Raw genomic sequence first — 20134 nt, 5'->3', positions numbered from 1 at the left:
GTTAGCATGTAAATACCGCAAAAATATCTAACTATATTTTATTTATATTTCAATATTGGCCATTGAGCAATGGTCAAAAGATTATGATTTCCTTTTACTCAATAAAGTGAAGCAGTGTTGAATTTGCTTAATTTGGAAGTGGAGTTGTGAGAGGGTCCCCTAACGAAAAAAAGTTTTGACTCTTGACGAAGGTGAAAAGCCACGTATTGTTTTTATTATTTTTGGTAATCAAGTGCAGCACGCACTTACTTTTCTGAATTTAGAGCATAGGTATTTTGAAAATTATAGAAAGGAGAAAATCTCCCCTTTTTTCCTCTTCCTTTAAGGCCTCTGGGGAGTTCGAACTGATTCTCCTAATCTCAATAAAAAAAAAAAAATCTACTTAACTCTGAACTGGCTTGGTTATCAGCTAGTTTCTAGGTATGTGGTTTTTATTCATAAAAGAGAAACAGTGCTTGTTTTAAGCAATACCAAACCCTCGGAGTCCTTTTCTGGCCTTGCACAGAAATAATAACAACTAATCACATTTAAGATGGTTTAAAGTTTCCTTTGCTGGATAAATGATTGAAATAATAAAATAAAAGTAAACTTTCCAGTGAACAAGTAGGGCACTGGGACCACTAACGCATGGTTAGTAACTTAACTGTATTTTTAATAAGAAACTGTTGGGTCTGTTTCTATGTTTTTAAATGTTCATAGACATTTAAAAATAGAATACATTTTCCTCTTTAATTTTCAGTAAAAACAAAGCAATACTTCTGAATCCCTGACTAGAGAGTCACCATAGCAAATCCACTAATTACTGATTGTGTCTTGTTTACTCACATGATACTTGCATGTTTTTCAAGCTCAATTCAAAGTTTGTTCTCAACCTAATGTCAGGGAACCTGCTTTCCCTCAATTTGTAAAAGATCCTCATAATGCTGAAATTTCTCATTTCCATTTGTATATAATACCCCTTAGGCTGAACTATTTCTCACGATTGCTTTCAGCGTTTTTCTCCTGCAGAGGTAAAAATATTTATGCCCAAAATGACTAAAAACAAATCAAGAAATGTAATCCACAGTTTAAATGTTAAGCTCATTTTGAAGTTGAAGCAATTCATAATTTTCTGCCTTTAATTATCAACAAACATTACTTCTATCTTTTTCTCCCACTTGCTATTTGTTAGTATTCTCTAATTAATTCTTACACCACTGCTAAGCAATTCTTTTTTTTTTTTTCCTCCCATAAGAACAAATTTAGGGAAAAAAAATTATTGTAGACTATATTGCTTTTCTTTTCACCTTTAATAATGAAAACAGCTTACCTGGATCATGTGGAAAAGTGTGTATTCTTATAACTTAGGTTATTTTCTTTATTGAATAAAATAATATTTAATTATTTTAGGGGCATGGGAACAGCTCTCTAATCTTTTACCCTAAATTAAATTACAGGACATATTGTGGTTCTGGATAATCCACATATAACTCTCATAAAAACGTTGCTTCTCAACTATACTAAACAGAAGAATAAAAAGGGGCACTCTCAAATTGATCATTATACTCTTGTCAATAAATTTAAGTAAGATTTGGTAGATGAAATAAATTCTTGAATGTTATCAGTGACGTTTAGTTATCCAGACCCTTCCCCAGTACCTAAATTCAACAAATGTTAGATTCTTTACAATATAAAGAGTCTTTCTGTGGGGGATTTAAAATATGGGAAGGTTTTCTGCCAGCCCTAAAGAAGCTTCCATTCCAGTTAGTGAGAATATATATATAGACATATTACTATATTAGAGTTTCCTCAATGGAGATGTAATTTCCTACAATGAGTCATCATGTCAAGCACAGGCAAGTCTCATATACACTGTGGGTTTTGGTTCCAGACCACCACAATAAAGTGAATATTGCAATAAAACACAAAACTTTTGGTTTCCCAGTGCATATAAAAGCTATGTTTACACTATATTGTAGTCTAGTAAGTTTGCGATAGCATTATGAATAAAAAATAGTACATATCTTAATTAAAAATTACTTTCTTGCTAACCACTCATCTGAGCCTTCAGCAAGTTGCATTCTTTGCTGGTGGAGGGTCTTGCCTCGGATGCTGAAGGTTGCTGACTGATCGGGGTGGGGGTTGCTGAAGGTAGGGCGTCTGTGGCAATTTCTTAAAATAAGACAACACTGAAGTCTGCTATGTGAACTGACTCTGCCTTTTGTGACTGGTTCCTCCAGAGCAGGCAGTGCTGCTTGAGAGCATTTTAGTCACAATAGAACTTCTTTCAAAACTGGAGCCCATCCTCTCAGACCTTGCTGCTGCTGCTTTACCAGCTAAGTTTAGGGCATGTTCTAAATCCTTTGTTGTCATTTCAACAGCCTTCACAGCATCTCCACCAGGAGTGGTTTCCTTCTCAAGAAACCACTTTCTCTGCTCACCCACAAGAGGCAACTCCTCATCTGCTACAGTTTATCATGAGATTGGAGCAGTTCAGTCCCATCTTCAGTCTCCACTTCTAATTCTAGTTCTCTGGCTGCTTCCACCACATTGGCAGTTACTTCCTCCACGGAAGCCTTGACCCTCTCAAAGTCATCCATGATGTTTGGAGTCAACATCTTCCAAACTCCTGTTCACGCTGACATTTGGACCTCTTCCCCTGAATCACAAATGTTCTTAGTGGCATCTAGAATGATGAATCCTTTCCAGAAAGTTTTCAAATGACTTTGCCCAGCTCCATCAGAGAAATCACTGCCTGTGACAGCTACGGCCTTATAAAGTGTATTTTTTAAACATTAAGACTTGGACATTGAAATGACTCTTTGATGTTGTGTTAGGAGGCATGAAAACAATGTGAATCTCACACGTCTCCATCAGAGCTCTTAGGTGACAGGTGCATTGTCAATGAGCAGTAATAATTTATTTTATTTTATTTTATTTTATTTTTTTGAGCAGTAATATTTTAAAAGGAAACTTTTTTTTTTTTTCTGAGCAGTAGGTCTCAATAGTGGGCTTAAAATATTCAGTAAACCATGTTGCAAACAGAAGTGCTATCATCCAGGCTTTGTGGTTCCATTCATAGAGCACAGGCAGAGTAGATTTAGCATCATTCTTAAGGGCCCTAGGACTTCTTGGACGATAAATGAGCATTGGTTTCAACTGCAAGTCACCAGCAGCACTAGCCCCTAACAGGAGAGTCAGCCTGGCCTTTGAAGCTTTGAGGCCGAGCACAGACTTCTCCTCTGTAGCTATGGAAGCCCTAGATGGCGTCTTCTTCCAGCGTAAGGCTGTTTCATCTACACTGAAAATCTGCTGTCCAGCGCAGCCACCTTCATGAATGCTTCTAGCTGGGTCTCCTGGACACCTTGCTGCAGCCTCTGCGTCACACTGGCTGCTTCACCTGCACTTCTGTGTTATGGAGATGGCTTCTTCCCTTCAACCTCATGGACCAACCTATGCTGGCCTCAGATCTTTTTTCTGCAGCTTCCTCACTTCCCTCAGCCTCACAGAATTGAAGAGAGCGAGGGCCTGGCTCTGGATTAGGCACTGGCTTAAGGGAAGGTTGGGGCTGTTTTTACTTTCTATCCAGACCACTCAAACTTTCTCCATATCAGCAATAAGAATGTTTGGCTTTCTTATGATTCACATGTTCACTGGCAAAGCGCTTTTAGTTTCCTTCAAGAACTTTTCCCTTGCATCCACAACTTGGCTAACTGATGCAACAAGCCTTTGGGCTTGTCTCGGCATTTGACATGCCTTCCTCAGTAGATTTAATCATTTCTAGCTTTTAATTTAAAGTGAGAGATCTGCAACTCTTCCCTTCACTTGAACACTTAGAGGCCATTGTAGGGTTACTAATTAGGCCTAATTTCCAGGAATAGGGAGGCCCAAGGAGAGGGGGAGAGACAGGGGAAGGGCTGGTCAATGTAGCGGTCAGAACACATACATTTATTGATTAATTTGCCATCTTGTATGGGTGCAGTTCATGGTGTCCCCAGATAATTACAGTAGTAACACCAATGATCACTGATCACAGATCACCATAACAAATATAACCACAACCAGAAGAGCTTCAAATATTGTGAGAATTACCAAAATGGGACACAGAGACATGAAGTGAACCAACGTTGTTGGAAAAATGGTGCCAAGAGACTTGCTCTATGCAGGGCTGCCACACACCTTCAATTTATTTTAAAAAAAAAAAGGTAATATCTTTGAAGCACAATAAAGTGAAGTACAATAAAAGGGGGAGTCCTGTATTTTTCCTCTAACTGTATTACAACAGTAAGAGAAAAAAAAAATCACTATTGGTCCAAAAAAGACAAAGTATGGTAGCTATGAATATGAGAACATATTTCTTCTTTGTCTTTGACTAATACAGTACTTGGAAGGTTGTTGGAAATAAGCATTAGAATTTGGGGGGAAATCAATTTGAAACTTTATCTTGTTTAATCATATTGAAAACACATTCCACATAGAGGAGGAAGCCGAACAATTACCTTTAAAATTGGGTCTGATTCGTGCGTCATACCCTGACGTCCTCCCCATTAACTTGTCCAGAAAGTCAGAAGGCGACATTGGTGCGCTTCGAGATCTTGCACTATCTGTTTCCTTTGTTGCAACCAAACTACAAACGAGAAAAAAAATATACAGAGTTTACCAAAAAAAACCAAAAAAAGTCTTCCTAACAGCTGTTACTTAGAAATACAAAATAAAAATGCTAAGCAAAAAAACCTTTGAGAACAAACAAAAAAGGTTTTATACACTATATAGTGAATATTATCATAACAGTCAGGTATGTATAAAATTTACAGTCAAAATTTATAAGTTTTCACATGGATTCAGCCCAAAGGTCAGAGGCAACAATATTTCGTGTTAAATCTAGAAACAAAGCCACTCTAAATCATTAGGGTTTCAAAATTAGTGTTTACTCAAACTTGATTTCTGATTGCAATTTTTAGCTAAAGTTATCCTAAGTGATTCAGGCATCAGAAAATATGAATGTTCAGCTGATACGTGACTCTTACTGCTTTTATAGAGGGAAAAGAATCACCTGTAGGGCTTTGGGAGTTTTTCTTAATAATAATAAAACTGTCCTACAGATTAAACAGCAGTGTTCTTCCCTTCAATTACAGCGAGCGCTTCCTGTGTTAGTAACATGCTCAGGTGAACTCATCCTGCTTTCACTCTGTGCCGCTCTTCTGCAGGACATTTTGTCCAGATCTAAGACTTGTGATGGAGACTGAGAAAATACCATAAATGCAGTCTGTGCACTTGGCTGTTACCTGGTGAGACCCTGTGTCTGGGGAAAGGGACAGGATCATTGCATTTTTTCCATTCAAATCTTTCCCTTCTTATGCAGCTGCTCACTCCAGGAGCCCGCAGGTGCGACAGCACCCCTGCCCTGCTCCTCATTTATCTAGGTTGATCCACAGGAGGCCTGGGCCTGCCTGCTAACATCGAATGTTTCTTTTTACCCACAGAGCTTCGCTCAGGAAGGTGAAGCAGACTTCCTGGGCACACATGTTTGAAATATATATATTCAAGCTGATGTTACTTCCTGGAGACTGTCAATCATCACCTCCTCCCAGCTCTGTCACTGAGCTCAGAGCACTGCCTGCACCTCTGTGGTCACTCTCAGTAGTATCAAGTTAGGAAATTTCTCCTGCCAGGATTCCCAGCAAATAGTGACAGTGAGCTTAGAGCCATCACCATTAAACTGTCTACCACATACATTATAATCAGTAATTTATAAACACAGCTGTGAAATGCAGCATGAATGATAATGTGGGAGTGGTGTCCCTGAGAGCACAGCGCCACAGCGGACAGCACCCACTAACTGCTGCCTAGTCCTGGACATGCTGAGTCGCGTATCTGCCCGGTGACTCTCATTCTGTCTTTCTTGCTTCCTCTCCAAATAGGGGTGAAGCTTCTCTCGCTGTTCTGCGGGTTCCACATTACTTTGCAACCCTTTATCTCTGATATTACTGGTCAGTTGAACTCCTTGCTGTTGTGATCTCTGGAAAGTTTATTCTAATGTCATCATCATCATCATCATGAAAAGGAAAAAAAACAAAACAAAACTACTCCCTTCTCAGTAACTCCAGAACTGTCCTCTACCACCTGGTTTTAAGTCACTTTTCTCTGTCCTCTCAAGCAGGACGTGCTCATTTTCCATGGCCCAAGAACATACTGCTGCTTCTAAGCCATTCCTTATATTTTCTCTGCAAAATCCTTCCTTTCAGTTGTCAGAAAATGCATGTCTATATTCTCTTACCAAAAAATTAAACCAACTTATCCGGATCTGAACTAATAATATTCTGCCCCTCAGCTGTTAAAAATAACCCATAACTACGGGCGCTAGAGTGACAGTCCCTCAGGTTTGCACTGAAGGGGGCAGGTTATCATAGGCCACCTGGGTATGTTGCTGCCCGCAATGGCATGCTTCCTTCTGAGAGAGATGCTGCGGTGCATTCGATCGCAGACAGAAGAGAGAAGGCCATGTGGCCGCCGAGGCAGAGATCAGTGTGGTGCGGCCACAGCCGAGGGAAGCCAGTGGTCAACAGAGGCTGGAAGAGGAAGCGACAGATTTTCCCCTAGAACCTCTGAAGGACTGTGGGTCGGTTCACACCTCACGTCTTGTTTTGGGCCCAGTGAACTGATTTTAGACTTCTGGCCTCCAGAACTGTGGAAAAAAATGATTTTCTCTTGTTTTAAGCCACACCGTTAGTAGCAAATTGTTACAGCCGTCAGAGGAAACCGGTAGGAGCTTTCCAGTGAATTTTTCATTTCAGTCACTCTACTTTTCAACTCCAGAATTACTCTTCCATTCTTTTGTAATCTCTGTCTCTCTGTTGGTATTTTGTGTTTGGTGAGATTTTATTGTCATTCTTTCTTTTCAGTTTTTCGGGCATGGCTTCCTTTAGTTCTTTGAATGTATTTGAAATAGCTGATTTCAAGTCTTTGTGTAGCATTTGACGTTTCTGAACTAACGCTGTGAAGCCTACCTTCCTCCGTGTATATGACCACGGGAACATCCGCTCAGTGGGGTTACAGATCCGCTGATGACTGCACAGGGATTTTCTTAAATTCCTAGTGCCAGTAAGTCTCCCAGCATTTCCCGGGGGGCCCTGTGTTCACGGAGTCAGGCTTCAACACTGAGTCAGGCAGCTGACTAATCTGCCTTAGCCCTGACCGCCTATTTGCACAGGGCCCAAGGTCACCGGAGTTGAGAGCGCAGGGTCTTCTCGGAACTTCCCCGAGCACGCGCACAGCCCTGGGTGTACTCGTTTGCTAGGCCTTTCTTAGCAAAGTGTCACGGCCTGGGGGGGCTTACACAACAGAAATTAATTTTCTCACAATTCTGGAGGCCAGGAGTCCAAGATCAAGTTGTTGGCAGGGTGAGTTTCCCCTAAGCGCCTCCCTCCTTGCCTTGCAGATGGCCACCTTCTCTTCGCTTTCACGTGGCCCTTCCTCTCTGTGTGTCTGTCCTAATCTCCTCTTCCTAGAAGGACACCAGTCAGATTAGATTAGGGTCCACCAATACGACCTCATGATACCATAATTACCTACAAATAAAGTCGCGTCTGGAGACATTGGGAGTTAGAACTCCACCGTGGGAACTTTGGAAGGATGCGTTCAGCCCTTCGCACTGGCCGCTCACAGCCCCGTGCGCATGCGTGGACTTCTAGCTGCCTGGGACTACAGGGAGCTTTTCCAGACGCCTAGGGACTTACCTTCCACTGCTTCTTCTTTTACGCTTTCTGGCTAGTCTGTTGTTTTCACCCACGGTTCTCTACTGCTTCAGGTACCCGTGAAGTTAAACAACTGACAAAATCCCCAGGAAAAAGCCTTTTCAAACCGAGTGAGGTCCGAGTTAGGTGAAATAAAAGCAGTCTCACAAGTGGGGTCTTCCAGAAAAACCTTCAGATGGGTCAAATAATGACGATTTTCCAAGAATATTGTTTTAAAGATATTCTGAATATCTTTAAATATCCATTCTGAATATCCATTCTGTCCCCTCTGGTGGCTGCCAGGCTGCTTTTTTTTTTTTTTTTTTTTTAACTGTAATTGCAACCTACTGGCTTGCAACGCTACTGCGGGGCTAGAGAGAGGGGGTGGGAACAGGGCAAGTTAGACCGCGAGAAATCCCACTCTTCTTCCCAAGATTCAGGTGTTCTTCCCGATTAAACTACTTCATGGATTCCTGCAAGTCTCTGATTAATCACAAGAGTTCTGAAAAAAGCTGACTGTCACCTTTTTGACAGTTTTCTCACTGCTTTGACGGAGGAGATGATTTACGGAGGTCACTGTTCCACTAATTTTGCTCAGATCACCGCTCTGACCATGTCTCCCTAGGTTTCTTTTCCTATTTGTTTTATTGTATTTGTGTTTCAAAGAACAACACTCCTCAAAGCTCCAGCCATCTTCTCTCTCTGGATAATTGCATTTCCTCCCATAGTAACAGCTAACTCCCATAACACTATTTGGTAGACTTGAAAAAAAAATGTATCTTTTTTCGCAAGTAATATAAAGATTTGCTTTTAAAAGAAAAGATACAGAGATTACCATTTGGGTCTCCCCAAGATGAATAGTCAACAATTGTAACTGACTAAGTATCAGTAAATATTCTATTAATAGAAGAGCGAGGAGAGGGAGAGAAAGAGACAGACAGACAGAGTGAGAAAGGAAGAAAGAGTTAAATTCGCCATGACAAGTGTTAACTGGGCATTTTCAAAATTTGGTTACGTTTTTCCAGCTATATGAAGCCTTAGATAGCACGATAAAGAAACAAAATTATGAAGGGCAGCAAATGGAGTTAAGATTTACACTGCATGTCTACAATTTTAACAAAGTGAAATTAATTTGATTTCTTTAGGCAGATAAATACTAAATTTAAAAAAAAATAATGGATTGCATTCATATAGTACCTATCTTTCAGAAAATCTGCCTTTTCTTAATAGCTTTTTTAACTTCCTTATAAAATAATTTTTTTTCAAATGTTACATCTAACATTAATCTTAAAATGGAATAAGAACATTTTAAAAACCACATCTGCTCATATCCTATCAAGCAATCATTTATTTATTGTAATGGGCTGTTATAAAAGTTTGATATTGGAACTAATGTGAGGAATAAGGTATTGGATAGTTTCGAGGAGTGAAGTTAGAGATGTCCACTATATATAGGTTTTTTTGGGGGGGGCGGGGGTATTTAGTTTTACTTATTTACATATTTTTTTAATGGAGGTACTGGGAATTGAAGCCAGGACCTCATGCATGCTAAGCATGCACTCGCCCACTGAGCTATACCCTCCCCGTCTACTTTTTCTTTAATTATTTCTCCACACTCTAGCAGTGGTCAACACTGACATCTAATGCTATGTGATGTACTTGCTGTTATACGTCATCATGCTACCTAAGAATCCCTGGAATTCTGCACACCTATACGAAGATAACAGGGTTAAAAGTCAACGTGTAAGATCTTCTGTAGTTAACGTGATATGATTCTGCTCATGGGCATTTCTTCACTTGACCTTGAACACCGTGGAGATAACAGCACAGCAGTTGTGTGCTGTGCTCTACCTGCTTTCTCTGTGTGCGCCAAAGAGCTGAATGCAAGCAAAATAATTTACCCCCATCTCACCAGATCAGTAGAGAGCCTCTTCACAAAGAACACACACGCGTTTGATGCGCATTGTCCCAAATTCCAGGTTGAATATTTCAGATTCTATTACCGAGCACTGTCTGCTCCCAACGTCTCAACGTATTTGAATAATTAAATAATAAAATCAAGATTATTATTGTCTCAATAAGATAAAATAATTCTTGATCTTCCTTAAAATAAATAACTGATTCCTATTTACCTTTTTAATCTTAATTTTTTGACATATTCAAAAAAACAATAACTGGGCTACTACAATAATCACATAGTCACGCCCTCCTGAAATCTGACCTGACATTATTTGTTTTAAAATTTCATTTGAAATACATTCTTATTGCCAAAAATGTTATATACATATTATACACATTTTACATATGTGCTCTTTGAAATTATTCAGGCATGATGCCAGGTTCTTTGGAAAGCATTGATAATGGTTGTTAAATAAATGAATGAGTGAGGTTCAGTATTTAGTCTTTGATATATACACATGTATATATAATATCCTTAGCATTCAACTATTTTAAAGGTGAAACAACATTTTTAAAGGTTATTACAAAACGTTTTTAATGACCCATCTGCTGTTGAAATAGTTTCTATTAAAAATATGAATTTTCATTATTTATGCAATTAGCAATTAAAATAAGCTGAAGAAAGGAAAACACAACATTTCCTGTCACTACCATAGTCTAGGATGGAAGAAATATGTCACCAGTAAATGATCTTAGAAAGCTGAGTCATTTCCTCTCATACCAGGAAATCTATTAAAATCATCTATATTCTAAAACAAATATATTTTACAGTAATATGTGCTATTATTTTTCTATTTTTAACACTGAAAATTTTAAAATTACTAAACATTTAAATTAAACAAGAAATTATAGTTATTTTGACATGATACTTAAAAATTCGTAAAATCACTGATGTAATTTAATTAATGAGTTGAGAAGAAAACATGAAATCACTTTGGACTGGGAAGGAGTGAGGGTAGGTTGGGTGAGATAAATCATTTAAAAAATACAATACACAATTTTTATAAGCCTTTTATAAACTGAGAGATTCATTAACAATAAAATTATACTGCATTTTTGCTATATAAAAGTGTCCTTTCTCATGCCAAAATGTGTTTAAATATCTGTTAAATGCTGAAACGATGAATTTTGAGTTCTCATATAACGTATTCGGTGCGAAGCACTCTACTAGGAACGGTAGAGTATACATAACACAAATCTGATTCTGCAGAGTGTTCACAGTTCAGTCGATTACTCTGGGCCCATCTGGAGTCTACTGGGAATCCTTGGAAAGTATCGGGGCACAGAAGCTGGAAAGTGAGATTATAGTGAGAGGAATGGGAGGCCGGCTCCCTTTTTCCTGCCACTTTAAGCAAAATCTTCAAACCTGTTATAACCCTTTGAAGAATATGAAAATGAATATATGTATGCATATGCATGGCTGGGACATTGTGCTGTACACCAGAAATGGACACACTGTAACAGACTGTACTTCAATTAAAATTTAAAAAAAAAATAAAAATAACCCTTTTATAACAGGGAGTCACAACCACAATCTACAGAATAATGCCTATTAAAAATGAGAAAATTCTGAGCAGAGCAAGAGTCCAAATTTCTCTACTAGTTATGTCTCCTTCAATGACACAAGAGCCATTCAACAACTTAGAGTCAATTGATTTTATTTCTAAAGGTTCATAGCTTTGACTCAAAAGGAATTATCGTCAGCAAAACTGCATTGAGTATTTGGCTAAAAAGCATTTCTACACAGTCTACCCCTTCCTCTTCTGAAAATGGTGGAGGCTGTGGCTTTGGGAAGACTTCCCATAACCCACAACGCTTACTCTGGTGTATTTCTCCCGGAACGTTCGTGGCTGAGACTAACACCATGTGCATATTAACAGACTGTCTTCAGAGGACTGTAATCATTTAAGAGAGCTTATGGTAATAAATACATACATAGTATGAGGGCATGTGACCAGATTGGACTCTGATTTTTAAATAGCCAATATCATCTATACATACACATTCGACAACAGCTTTTTGTAAGTTAAAATTCAGCGTAGGGGGAGGCAATGGAAGAAATCTGAGATGAATTTGGAATGGATTTTGGATAAAAAACCTTATTTATTACCAAGTACTTTTTTGGGGGGGGTCTAAATCTCCTACTTTCAACAAAGCTGTCATATTTATAGCAATTTACTAATGTTGTTGGTAAATTACTCATGATCAGTACTTCTGAAAGAAGCAGCTTTGGATATTTTAGAAGTCTTTTATTTATGAAAAGCTCAGAAAATATCTGCGCTAATTTGCCTGCCACCCACACTTGGCTCTTTTTCCCTATGCTGTTCCAAATACCGAATTTACTATTAACTTTTCTAGGATATGCGGACTCACACAGTCCCATCAATGAACTTTTTAAAAATTTAAGTATTATACATGTTCTTATTTTTATAAAGACACGCCACTTGAAATTTCAGAGACTTCAATTTCTGAGAGACTGGGAGAAACCTATTTTATCAAGCATTGAAGTCGAATATCAAAGTTCATCAAAAAGGTAAGTCCCCCACCTTTTATACCTCTGTTCCTCTCAATGAGACAAGAAAGTAAAATATAACCACTTTTGGAGGACAGAAATAACCCCTAAATATAGATGCTTTAAAAATTAATAAATTTGTCAGTACTTATTTAACTCTGCTAAATGCACCTTAAAATTGAGAGAAAATATGAAAACTGTAATTGGGAAACAAGACGTGGGTTGAGATGAGTCTTGGCACGTGGGACCACAATCTCTGTGTGTCTCTTGTCACGGTTGATTTGCACAGAAGGAACAGTGACCAGTAAGGAAGAAATCAGTGTCCAGACTCCCAGGACGGAGGTTTGGGGTATGAGGGAGAAAGACAGCAGACGACATACTGTATCTCTTTATAAACCAATCCTATAGGGTTACAATTCTTTGTGAAAAAAAAAATTGTCACAGTTATTTCTTGGAACTTTCTAAGTTGTAGGAACAAACAAGTTATATTTCAAGCCCCACTTTGGAAACTAAAACACGCAATGAAAGAGATGAGCATCCTTCCACTTCTCTATGGCCTCAGCCTATTTATGGGAGAACTGAAGGGAAACTGGGACATCTGGGAACAACGTGAAGTTTTGAGCATCTTACTCTAAAGCATCCTGCTTTAGAAGAGGAAGCAGTGTTTGCCATGATGACACAGGCAGTGAAGCAGGCTTTAGGTTGATTGTTTGATATTAATTATTTTAAAAGGAGGCCAAAGTGGAAGAATATAAAGGGACTTTTCTAGAATACCTTTTGGGACTCAGAGAAATAGCTAAAAATTAACAGGGTTCTGGGATCTTGATTCTTGCCCCTGTGGGCAAAGTACCCATGAAATATGATTCTTTTTAACGTGATCTCACTTCTCCCTGCTGTTTTGAGGCCTGGGCTATTTTAATTAACCTAACAATAAAAATGGTAGCTTCTTCCTGTCTCTCAGGCACATTATTCATATATATATGAACAACTCTTCATAACAACTTTTCTAGTTAGATATTATTACCTGTGTATTACAGATGAAGAACATAAGTTCTAGAGAGGTTTTTTGCCAGGCCACTCAGGTATTAAATTTATAAGGCATTATTTTAATTTTTAAATTGTAATTTTTTATTGAAGTACAGTTGATTTACAATGTTGTGTTAGCTTCAGGTGTATAGCAAAGTGATTCAGTTTTATATATACATATGTATATATACATACATTCTTTTTGAGATTCTTTTCCATTATAGGTTATACAGGACAGTGAATATAGTTCCCTGTGCTATACAGTAGGTCCTTATTGTTTATTTATTTTAGATATAGTAGTGTATATGTTAATCCCAAATTCCTCATTTATCCCTCCCAATAAGCCACTGGAAACAACTAGACAAGATTAAAAAGAAAAAAACTACACTGGAGAGCTAAAAACACAGTGAAAAATCAGTCACACGGCTAAGACCTAAGACAAAGGAAGCTCACAGAAGTGAGCCAGGCGCTTAGAGCTGCGTTTCCCTTAGGGGTGGCAATGAACTTCAGAGTCGTAGCTGAGTGGTTAATAATGGGTGCACAAGTTTTGAAAGCTTTCTGGATTTAGGGGGACAAACAGGAGTGAACTCCTATGAGTTGGCTGGAGGTCTCAAAGAATTACAGCTGATGAGTAAAAATGAACCAGAAATATAGAAGCCTTAGCAGGAAGCTAAGCATAGCCTGGAATCGTCTCACTTTCTGAAACTGGAATAAAATAATCACAGATTGCCAACAACCTAGCTCTCTAATAAAAGAAAACATAAATCAAACTCCTGCTATTTCCACACCAACCTGTTTCTTTTCCATTCTTTTCAAACTTGGTTAATGGCAACTCCATCTTTGGTTTTCTCAGGATGAAAATCTTTGACATTCATCCCTTGACTCCTCCGTTATCTCACATATCATATCCATCCAGCTGGCCCTCCCTGCTAATTTTATCCATAATCCAACCACATCTCACCTCTTCAGCTTCTCTCCTACAACCTCCCACTAGCTATTATCTTTGCCTGCAATACTCATTGGTGTTCTGTTCAGCTGATTAAATTCTACTCATCTTTATGATCTTGGTTTAAACATCATTTCCTCAAGAAGCCTTACCTATGCTCTCTCATTTTGCAAAATCCTGCTACAGTATTTCTCAGATTTGTCTCTCATCGACAGCACTTGTTGCAATGGTAATTGTAATTTGTAACAGGATTAATCAATCAATGTCTATCTCCTACTTTGTAAGGTCTACTATTCAAGGAATATATCATGACTGTTCCATGTGTTTTAATAGCCCCAGAAGTATTCCAGAGCATCCACAGTAACTAACTGGATAAATATTTTTGACATGAATTTAACTAAAAATAATGATGGAGAGGTCAAACGTCAGAATATTACCTTCCGATTCTAGCAATATAATCAGTGCTCACGTACATTAGGGCTTATTAGGAGCATCTGTATTCAGTGTTTGCTAGTTGTCAGTGATAAATTACATGTTGTCTGCGTGTTTGTAGGTGAAGGGTTAATATAGGGTGATGGCAAGGGATAGGGTGGGGAAGGAGGACTCCATTCAATAGTAAAAAAAAAAAATGACAGAGGATTAGTGTAGACATCTAAGGCTTCTTAACTCTAATCTTTATACAATTTTGTTCGTGTTATCTCCAAAATTTATTTTTGTCTTAAAGTCACTCATTTTCACTAAACACTTTGAAAACACTGTGCTCAAAACTCATGCTAATTTTTGCAACTTCTGTTATAACTTCGGCGGAAACTGTCTATTCTCATGGGTAGGTGTTTACTTCTGTATAGCTTTGGCATCAGCTTATTTCAACCCAAAGGACTGAAAGGCCATATAACACAGCTAATTAACTCACTGATTCATAGCTTCTTGATGACTTATTTATTTTAAAGAAAACTAATTAAGCATTTCAGAAACACTGAAAATTTACCTAGAATAGACTTAATAGTTCTTATTATGTGTCCAGTGCATGAGATAATTAAAGAGAAGTCATCGTGATACAATGGTTGAAGCTCCAGATGGGCAGCCAAGAGGCGTGCATTTTGTTTAGTTTTGTCATTAACTAGTTGTTCTGCCTTGGGCAAGCCAGATACTTTTTCACCAAAATAAAAAGGGAGGTTGAAAGTGGCACACATTTTTCACCAAAAAGTGCAGTAAAGCAAATGGCACATTCCACACATATGTTTCCAAAAAAATGCAAAGTTCTTATGCCAGTGTTTGGATTTTGCCCTTTGATAGCATGATTCTTTGCAGCAGGGATGTTTTTAATTGAAATAAGGAGAAATTCACTCAAGCCAATTTATATAATGGTATACCAGTATCTCATGAAACCCAAGTGTAGAAAATGTAGGTAAGCCTCAAGAGATACTGAGCACCATAAAGAAAAAAGTCTGACAGACGCATCCCAACTCATGGATTCAACTCATGGCTGAATTGCAGGTGTGGGATCACTGGACACAGTTGTTCACTGTTCTTCCTTAAACAATTTCTCATGCAGGACATTCAGTTTTCAGAAATCAACTACTGAATGAATATTTAAAGCACTTTGCGTTTTATATTGCCTTTAGAGCATACTTTGGTTTCAGTTTTTGTATTCTAGCATGATTTTAAATAATTCAAAAGAAGTCTATCAATTTGTGTAAACTCAGTGAACAATTCTAGGAGTAGGGGCTACTGAAACTGCAGTCCAGAATTTCAGGTAGGAAAAGACTGAAGGACACAGATACAAAGCAAATTATCTTAGAACCTGTGGTGTCACGGGAAGGACAGAGACTAACAGAATGTTAGTGTGTCTGGAATAGAGCCAAGGAGCGTCAGCACAGTAACAAGGGGGGCTGGACAGGGCTGTAGGTACCAGATCACTCAGCGCCTTGGAAATCATGTGGACTTTCATCTTTATCGCTCCCACTAGGAGACAGTTCCAGTGGTCAAAGTGAGAGCTGAGGATAGTTTGAGTAATTTCTACTTGCAGCGGGGTTGGAGAAGAGAAGAGGAATCTAAAAGATTTATATCGTCACTGATAGCATCCACAAAACTGAGTGATGGTTTGGTGTTGGATGCCAACGAGAAAAAACGTTTCAAGCATGACTGTGATGGTTTTAAAAATGCTTAATCAAGTTGTTTGACCCTCCTCCCTTCAAAGTGTGGAGCCTAATTTCCCTCCTCTTGAAGGTTGCCTTTACAAAGTAGCTTCCTGATGACATGGGAATTTCATAGTTTGGTCATAAAAGGCATTGAAAAGGCATTGCTACTTCCACTCAGCTCTCTTTTGGATCATGCAGTCTTCCCTTGGTCACTCAGGTAGCCACCTGTAAGAAAATGACAGCTTCTACTGATAGAATTCACCAATTTGCCAGTCATTTTACTGAGCCACCTTTGAAATCAGATTCTCTGCCCCCGTCAAGCCTTCACATGGCTGCAACCACCGCTGACATCATGACAGTGACCACATGAAAGACTCTGAGCTATTACACCTGCTTAAGCTGTTCCTGAATTTCTGACCCACAGAATCTTCGAGGCTAATCAATATTCCTTGTCGTTTTAAGCCACTAAATTTCAGTATAATGTGTTATGCAGCAATAGTTAAGTAATGTGTTAACTCTTAGTTTTCTGGCTTGAGCAACTGTATGTACGGAAATATTCACTGATGTAGGACTGTGTGAAGAGGGGGACCAGATTCTGGAGTTATGATTATGGGTTCAATTTTGGACCTGTTGAATTAAAGAATGGTTTTCAAACACCTAAGAGAAGCTTATCTACTACAATAGGTTATCCGTATTGAGAAACACAAATTTGCAATGATATTTTACAGGTTGGTTCCTTTGAGAATTTTTCATAAGCATGCTGGAAGCTGAGGGCGGTCACTTGCCACTCCTTCCACCTAGAACAGCCTCCTCTAGGTCCTACTTTACTGTCCCCCGATCACCTTCAAGTCTTCAGTCAAATGACACCTTCTCAAAAAGTCTCACTGAATCACTCAGCTAAAAAATCTTCTCTTCTCACATTTTCTCTCTTCCCTTTCTGCTTTACTGTTATCTAAAATACTATTTTTTCACTTATTTATTTTGATCTTTTCCTCTACTAGAAGATAACTTCATAAAAGCAAGGATATTTGCTCATTTACAGCTGTATCCCCAAAACCTGGAACATTGATTGGCAAATAGATGTTACATAACTATTCTTGGAATAAGTGAATAAATGGCACTTGAAATATGTTATGAGACGGAGAGATAATATATATTTTTTAGACCAAGAAGAGTTGGAACTCAATAAACTTTCAATAGCTCATATGTTTTATTATTGTTATTCTCATAGAAGTCTTCAAGAAAGCGGGTTATGTTTCCCCAGTGATGCTCTCTGACAAAGTCAGTGATTCAACCCTTTCAACTTTAGTGTAGCTCCAGAGGGCAATAAAAGCACCCTTTATTTGATTTAGAACTCACTGTCTCTCCGGAAGGTAGAGCACATGGAGTCTTTGTCTGGATGCTACTTTATATTTCCTCTGAGGAAAAGTGTCCTCCTGGAAAAGATCAGGTGAAAGTTATAGCAAAGGCTTCTGAAGTTTACAGTTCATGCTCTTACTCCATTGAAACATTTCTGATAACTCATTGTTTTTAATCTGAGAAATTCAAAGTTGTTAATCAGGCATTTACAATCAGTAGGTTTAAAATTATAAACTTAAATCTGTACCTTTATACACATACATCATCACACTAATAGCTGTTTCGGTAAAACTAGGTTTCATTCCCCCAAAATGGCAACAAAAGCAGGTTTTTAAAAAATCTAAGAATAAACCAAAGAAATTCAAAATTCTTATGGAAGAGTAAAATGAGCAGATTGCCAAGATAAGGCAAAGAAGAGTATTTGTTTCTCAAGATTTTGTTTTATATGTAGAACATATATGTGTGTAAGTATATACATGTTATTATATGTCTGTCTAGATACACGAATATATACACATTTATGCAGATTTCTACACTCGTCTGCAGATATACACACATGTACAAAGCACATGTTCCTGGGTTCATTTAGTTGTACATACCTGCCAAAAACCAGGTACTGAAGACTCTGGATGCAGTAGAGAAAAACACCAGGAAAGCCTCAGTGGCCAAGGAATGCACATTGAGGCAGAAGAGAGAGTAAACCAACAGATAAGTAATCAAGAAAATTAGATCTGGTGCAGTGACTGTGGAAAACAGTATGGAGATTTAATAGACTTACGATATGGCCCAGTCATCCCACTCCTGGGCATATATTCAGAAGGAACCCTACTTCAAAATGACACCTGCACCCCAATGTTCATAGCAGCACTATTTACAATAGCCATGACATGGAAACAGCCTAAATGTCCATCAACAGGTGACTGGATAAAGAAGATGTGGTATATTTATACAATGGAATACTATTCAGCCATAAAAACCGACAACATAACACCAATTGCAGCAACATGGATGCTCCCGGAGAATGTCATTCTAAGTGAAGTAAGCCAGAAAGAGAAAGAAAAATACCATATGAGATTGCTCATATGTGGAATCTAAAAACAAACAAAAAAAGAACATAAATACAAAATAGAAGCAGACTCACAGACATACAGTCAAGGGGAAGGGGGGTGGGAAGGGACAGAATGGGATTTCAAAATTTGTAGATACTGACAGGCATATGTAGAATAGATAAACAAGATTATACTGTACAGCACAGGGAAATATATACAAGATTTTGTGGTAGCTCACAGCGAAAAAAAAAATGTGACAATGAATATATGTATGTTCATGTATAACTAAAAAATTGTGCTCTACACTGGAATTTGACACAACATTGTAAAATAACAATAACTCAATAAAAAAAAGTTAAAAAAAAAAAGAAAGCAAATTAGAGATTGTTCTATGTTCTCAGGAGAAAACAGCCAGGGTGATGAAATAGTAATTAAATGAGAGAGGCCATGATGGGTGGGATGGTCAGTGAAGACGCTCTGAGGAACGGAAATGGGAGCAGAGTGGGACCAGGGGAAAGGATGTCCTGGGCAGAGGGAGTAGCCACTTCAGACCAGTGGTGCCATAACAACCAACAATCTATTGGCAAATAGAACATAAGCTTGGCCAGCATGAAGGTAAACGAATTTCAGATGATTAAAGTTCTAACTATAAGTATGTCAATAATTAAATATTTTAAAATAGTTTAAAAGCAAGCACGTGTTTATTTCCTCTTTCTTGACCTTTTCTTTTTTTGACAATTCCACATTTTGTAGGGGGAGGTAATTAGGTTTATATATTTATTTTTAATGGCGGCACTGGGGATTGACCCCAGGAACTTATGCATGCTAGGCACACACTCCACCACTGAGCTACACCCTCCCCCTTATTTCCTCTTTCTTTCAACATTCATTAAACTAATATCAAATGACAAAAGAGGTAGAAACTTTAACTAAAGGACAACAGGAAGGTGATGTCAGCCAAATAGAGATTTCTACAGGTTCTGGAAGATGAAAAGAGAGGAAACAGTTGAGAGGTAGGTGGAGAGAGAGGGGTGGGAGAGACTTTTCAGAAATGGATAACAGCACATTCTTCAAAGTAAATGAGCCCACTGAGTTCAAACAGAGAATTATGTTTAGACCTATTACTGTAAAACTGCCAAACATTAAGATTTAAGAGAAGATCCTGAAAGATTTTGAAAGAAAAAGGGAAACACAAAAGAATGAGACCAGACTGGCTTTAGGCTTATTTAAATGGGCATTAGTACAGGCTACAAGACAACCATCAGCATTCTGGGTGAAAACTGGTTTTATTCCATATTTTCAGTGCTGTATTCCAGTCAATCTATGAATGAAGGGAGAAGTAATGAAGCAAGCACAAATTCAAGGAATGGAATAGTCTACTTGCATAAATGCTCTCTTGGGAAAATCTTTGAGAAGATACTGCAGCAAAA

At 38.2% G+C, this 20134-nt stretch overlaps 1 protein-coding gene across 1 annotated transcript in view; it reads right to left on the bottom strand.

Annotated features, from left to right (window-relative positions):
* GLRA3 (glycine receptor alpha 3) overlaps nt 1–20134 on the bottom strand; it is a 140001-nt gene that overhangs the window by 101317 nt on the left and 18550 nt on the right. Inside the window, exon 2 of the mRNA XM_010995137.3 lies at nt 4479–4606. Within this exon, the coding sequence (XP_010993439.1) occupies nt 4479–4606 (128 nt within the window). The remainder of the gene's footprint in view (nt 1–4478; nt 4607–20134) is intronic.

This window comes from Camelus dromedarius, chromosome 36 (genome assembly GCF_036321535.1).
Source record: "Camelus dromedarius isolate mCamDro1 chromosome 36, mCamDro1.pat, whole genome shotgun sequence".
NCBI classification, from domain to species: domain Eukaryota; kingdom Metazoa; phylum Chordata; class Mammalia; order Artiodactyla; family Camelidae; genus Camelus; species Camelus dromedarius.
The sequence above is the reverse complement of the archived record's forward strand: the minus strand, read 5'-3'. Positions and strand labels throughout refer to the sequence as shown.